A 6,000-nucleotide genomic window follows, 5' to 3' on the forward strand; every position below is an offset into this window, starting at 1 on the left:
CTCATGGCTGCCATGACAACTATGGGGCTGTCTCAGTGTGGTTCTTGCTCTACACATGAAGCAGGGCACACTCTTGACCTGGTGTTGACTACAGAGCAAAGGGGTGGTGGTCTGTTGGTGGAGGGCTGTGAGATCTGCCCATTGTCATGGTTGGATCACCACTTGGTTAAATTTGGCAACTGTGCCTTTGGTACCGCCTGCCCACTGCAGGGGTGTGGGACTGATTGAGATGGAATCTGAAGGATTCCTGGGGGCTCGAGGGGAGTTTCTAGCTGAGGCCCTGGTCGCAATACTGAATGGCAAGATGACCAAGGCAGGGCAATCAACCCAATTGCTCTGAAGTGCTCCCGGACTGCTGGTAGAGTCTAGGCAGCCCCTGGTATCCAGGGGAGCGTAGGGCTATGAAGCAGTTAGGATGGCAGCTTGAGCACAATTGGAAGAAAACTTGCTGTGAATCTGAGTGGATGTTGGTGAGAGCTCATTATTGAGCCTACCAGATGGTGGCAAAGGGGGTGAAAATTTACTTCAATTGCATCCACATCTAGCCATCCAGCTGAACTCTTCCAAGTGGTGAATGGGTTGGTGTCCACCTCCAGGCAGGGGGAACCGGCTCTGCCCTCAGAGATCAGCTGTGATGATTTTGCAAAATATTTTCAGGGCAAAGCCATTCAGATTCGTATGGAGTTGGACTCTATGGTTTTGAACAATCCTGAGGTGATCTCCAGAGAACTGTTTGGTCAGGCTGCATGGGATCAATTTCAGTTGTTGCAACCCAAGGACATGGACAAGTTGCTTGCAGGGTTGCAGCCAACCACCTGTTCCTTGGATCCTTTCTCATCATGGCTAATTAAATCTAGCCAAGGCGGATTTGCTGGGTGGGTCCTGGAGGTAGTGAATGCCTCCTTGGGGAATGGGGAGGTGCTTTGTCCTTTGAAGGAGGCAGTGATACACCCCCACTTGAAGAGATCATCCTTGGATCGTGAGTGGTGGTGGGCACAGTTGCAGGCACACTTGAAAGAAACTGATTTCCTAAATCCATGCCAGTCAGGGTTCAGGTGGGGGTTCAGAACAAAGACAGCCTTGGTTGCCCTGATGGATGTCCTCCTCAGGGAAAGGGACAGAGGGCAGTTGTACCTGTTGGTACTTCTAGATCTTTCAGTGCCTTTGGTACCATTGAACACAGTATCCTTCTGGAGTGGCTGCAGGGGTTAGGACTCGGGTTCACTGTACTGCATATGCAAAAACATGGCCAGGGTCATTTTTTCAGTTTTTACCACAACCTTAGGCTCTGCATGATTCTAGACTTCTTTTGCCTTATCTGTGGTCCCTACACACACACACACACACACACACACACACACACACACACACACACACACACACACACACCAAAACATCTCTACATAAAACACTGCGCCCTGTCTCAGAAAAAGATGTTAGTACGGTCAGTTGAGGTGCAGCAGTTCAGAAAATGGTATGCTTCTGCATTAGAGTATAGTCCCAAATGAATATGAGGATTATCATTCATTTTTATGCTCTGCCTTTGTCAAAACCATTATTTTGTGCATTATTGAACATGGTACTTGGATGTATTTTCACTTTCAAACAGATGAGGAAAGCAGGGCTAGGTAGGCACTAGGACCCAGGTGGAGCATCCTATAACAAAGAAGGTCTGGCATGTTGAGTTCGCTGGCAAAGGAATATACAGAATATATCAGCTGGCTAGAAACAAGATATATGAGCAAAGGCAGCACAGGGTGCAACATTCTCTCTTTCCAGAATATATTTGGAGTTTTGCTGATAGAAAAATATGGTGCTTATAACTGTACATTTCATAAACATGACAAATAGTACTTATATGCCAATTATGCTACAAATGATGTTATACATTTTATTATATTAAAGCTGAAAAATAAATTTAGGCCATGTAGGAAAGTACAGCATATACTTCAATTCTGCCCTTTGCCCTCCACAAATGTTTGGTGGGAGAGAGGAAATTATTGTTTCCATAGCTTCAAAGTTTCCAGAAATGACCTCTCTAATCTAGTTTCTTGAGCATTGCTTTCTCTAAGATCTATTCTGTGAAAATAGTCCTGTTTTTACCTGGTCACAGGGCAGTACCTTTTCCTCAGTCACTGCCTTTGTACCTTTCAAGCCCGTTTAATTTGTAGACATGGAAAGTTTCACCGACTAGCCTCTACTTCAAGCTGCTTCAAAAGGCACAAGAGCAGGCCAGGCTAGTTTTTAATCTGGTTCACAACTCTGCCTGGCTCTCAACTTCAGAAGAATCAAACTTACCTGTAGGTAGAGGGTTCTGTTGAACTATGTCAAGGTAGCTTTGGACAAGATCATAGAGGGGATCCAATGATCCGGGCACTCGTCGGTGGGCAGGAACCCACTGGTCAGCTCCCACATCCGCAAACTGAAGGATCAGTGAAGTGGGGTCTCCTGAGCATTGCTGAGAATGGGCTGGATCCAGAGGAATTAAAGTGAAGGCCAATAACAGGAGCGGCAGAAATCCCATCCTCGAGCTCTAGGTCTCTCCAAGGCAATTAATCCTGAACAGGATCAGAAATACTACCCAGGCACAGGAGGTACAATAGAAAGAGTGATAGAACCCAGTAGTCCAGAATGAGATCCGGCTCTCTAGCGATGCTCTCTTCTTCCCTCGGACCTGCAAAGGGAGAGCTCCTTTCTCACGGTCTTGGATCTCCTTAGTTCCTTCTTAGTGCTCCCAAGCCCAGCTTGTAGAACAGAGGACAAGGAGAAACAGACAAAGCATTGGTGCTTCTTTCGACCATGTTCCCCCCCACTTTTCAACAGATCTGCTCTGTCTGCCGCTGAAATGCCTCCAAAGGCAAAAAGAAAAACCTGCCCAACAAGTTTTCTGCCTCCTGACGACACAGGCCTCCCAGCTGCAGCTCTTCACCTCTTTCCAGCCTGTGGGATGGGGCGGGGTGGAGCAGCCACGCTTGGTGGAGTGGAAGAGTGAATGAGGAGCTTTTCCCAGCTGCTATTCACAGGCCTTTCCCGAAATCTTATCTCTGCTCCTCTGCTGCCCTGAGTCAGCCAACCAGAGTTTCCACAAAATATGTCAAGCAGTGCCATCCTTACACCCTGGCTCAACCTAACCTCACTTAGGGTGGCGCTGTAAATCCATCAAAGGCAATAATGTTCACCGCCATTTATTTACTTCATTTATACCCCATTTTTGTCTGCAAAGGAGAACTAAGGCTTACAACATTTTCCCACTCTCCGTTTTATCCTCATAACAACCCTGTGAGGTAAGTTCAGAGGCGTAGCTCCAAGGGGACAGGGGGGTGCATGACACACCAGGCGCGCCCCCTGTGGGCGTGTGGCAGGGGTGTGCCGGGGGCGTGATGGGGGTGGAAGACACACCGATGCACCAGGCGCTTTCCCCCCTAGCTATGCCTCTGGGTAAATTAGACTGAATGTGTATGACTGGCCCAGGGTCACCCAGCAAGCTTTCAAGGTAGAGTGAGGATTTAGACCTGGAATCTCACAGATCCTAGGCCAAGCCGTTTTCACCATGGACAAAATTTCCTGGGATAGACATGGGATCATATATCCCAGGATGTTTTTATCCCGGTTTCTCCCTTCGCTCGGCTGCCCGTCAGCGCGTTCAGGCCGGGAGGAAGAACTCCAGTGAATTATGCATGCGCTCTCGGTTTATTTTCATTTTCCACAGGAACATTTATGTTTACATCATTTATGTCATTTATGTAGTTTGCGTTTGTTGACGTAGTTTACGTAGATTCCGTTTTTCCAATGTTCTGATTGGCTGCAGCTAAGGGGCAGGGCGAGCAGGTGGCGAAGCCGGAAAAATAAACCGGCCTGTCTGTTGCAGTATTTGTATGGGAGCGGATTGGTGTGGGCTTTTTCAAAAGAACCACCAATTTTATCATTTTTTGAAAGCTGCGGGATAAGGCAAATCTCGCAGGCCCGAGTGAGACCCAGAAGCCATGCGTAAGTCACAGCCAAACCGGGATGATTCACTTCCTTATCCCAGGATATATTGGCCATGGGGAAAATGCTCAACACTCTAACCACAACACTGTGTGGATCCCTAGCAAGGTGACTCATTTGGGTGAATCCTCCCAGAGGTCGGATTCAGGGGGTTCCGAAGGTTCTGTGGAACCTGTTGTTAAAATTTAAAATATCACTTTTTTAATACTTAAAATATTTTTATTAAGTATTACTATTTTTAATACTTAAAATAAAAAAGTGATATTAAAATATTTTAAGTACTTTTTAACAGTCATTATTTGAATCCCACCACCATCGGAACCTGTTGTTAAAATGTTTGAACGTTGAGTTGTCAGTGGCTAGCCTTAATACACGTTTGCATCTGTGGTGAAATTTCAAAATAGTGTTCTAAGTTGTACTTTGTACAAAATAAGTAGGGTAAATCAATAGACGCAAGGAAGCAAGGGGAAAGCTCTTTTTGTAGTAATGCCATGCAAAAAAAGAAGCTATTTCATTCCATTTTCTAGTAAGAGGAACATTTATCTACTGCCTTATCCAAAAGATCAATCTGTAATGACTTTTTGAGGCACGCCAAACAAGTGGCTTTAATCTGTTTTTGTCACAAACACACTAAGAAGTCCTCAGTCTTCAACACCATGCTGCCTGACCCAGAAGGTCTCTTTTCCAAAGCCATAAACACACAATGACGTTTTGGTAATTCAGTGGGGAGAAGGATACTCTGTGCTTGGATACACATTCTGGCTAGCATCCAACTCCAGGGAGGATGAATGTCAGCAACTAATATATAGTGTGGGACTTCAGATTTTAAACCTTCTAAAACTTCAAATCTGACAAGTTGTAGGTTAAAGGTTGAAAATGGCTTTTCCATTTTATGTATGAAGGCAGAGGAAAGTGTGGTGCAGTGGTTAAGAGGAGCGACTCTAATCTGGAGAAATGAGTTCGATTTCCCACTCCTCTGCATGAAGTCTACTGGGTGACCTTGGGCCAGTCACAGTTCTCTCAGAACTCTCAGCCCACATGGAGGCAGGCAATGGCAAACCACCTCTGAATGTCTCTTGCCTTGAAAACCCTATGGCCGTGGTGGCGAACCTTTGGCACTCCAGATGTTATTGACTACAATTCCCATCAGCCCCTGCCAGCATCGCCAATTGGCCATGCTGGCAGGGGCTGATGGGAAATGTAGTCCATAACATCTGGAGTGCCAAAGGTTTGCCACCACTGCCCTATGGGGTCACTATAAGTCAGCAGAGACTTGACAGCGCTTTCTACCACAAAAGAAAGCAACCTGGGATGAAGACCAACAATCAAAACAGATTTCTGTCACTTGGGATGAGGACTAACAAGAAAAACAGACTTCGCTCTCATTTCCATTTATGCAATAGGAGCAGCACTGTCTGGGGGAAAGTACTATGAGAGCTTGCATAATTGTATCTTGTGAATGGGGAAAGGAACCAGAGGAAAACTAGTTGATACCCCTGGAAGGACCATTTCTTCACATTGTATTCTGAAAATCTTAACACTGTTTTGACCAACCTACAGACCAAAGATGAAGATTATTACAGCTATAAACTTGATGACCAGTTTCCCTGGACTCACTGGCTTGCAGTGTTTGAAATATGCATGTTTGAAACTGACAAAGGGCAGGGGTTATTAATGTATTTTCTTGAAGATCTTGAACAGCCCAAGCAAGTGAGGAGACCAGAGACAGGTCTTTCACCACATACAAAGCGGGAGAGCCTCCACCTATAAAGGGAAAGTCTATGACACAGCAACAGAGCAAGAAAATGCAAGTAAATGAAAAGCCTGCAGGTGAGATTTTGGAATTCCTGAAGACCAGCACTGACTTGCCTGCTAAGTTCTCATGAACCAGAGCCTCAGGCAGTGTGCATGCTCAGACACTTTCAATTAAGAGATGGAGCTATCTTTGCCAACTAAGGGCACAGTCAATGGCTTTGGCAACAGCATCCCAGGCCCTCAGATTTACTTCCCCTC

At 45.9% G+C, this 6,000-nt stretch overlaps 1 protein-coding gene across 1 annotated transcript in view; it reads right to left on the reverse strand.

Annotated features, from left to right (window-relative positions):
• Window positions 1–2,895, reverse strand: part of PROM2 (prominin 2) — a 66,088-nt gene extending 63,193 nt beyond the window's left edge. Inside the window, exon 1 of the mRNA XM_048512122.1 lies at window positions 2,299–2,895. Within this exon, the coding sequence (XP_048368079.1) occupies window positions 2,299–2,524 (226 nt within the window). The 5' untranslated portion in view covers window positions 2,525–2,895. The remainder of the gene's footprint in view (window positions 1–2,298) is intronic.
• Between the last annotated feature and the right edge of the window lie 3,105 nt (window positions 2,896–6,000).

Source organism: Sphaerodactylus townsendi, linkage group LG12 (genome assembly GCF_021028975.2).
Source record: "Sphaerodactylus townsendi isolate TG3544 linkage group LG12, MPM_Stown_v2.3, whole genome shotgun sequence".
Classification (NCBI taxonomy): Eukaryota; Metazoa; Chordata; class Lepidosauria; order Squamata; family Sphaerodactylidae; genus Sphaerodactylus; species Sphaerodactylus townsendi.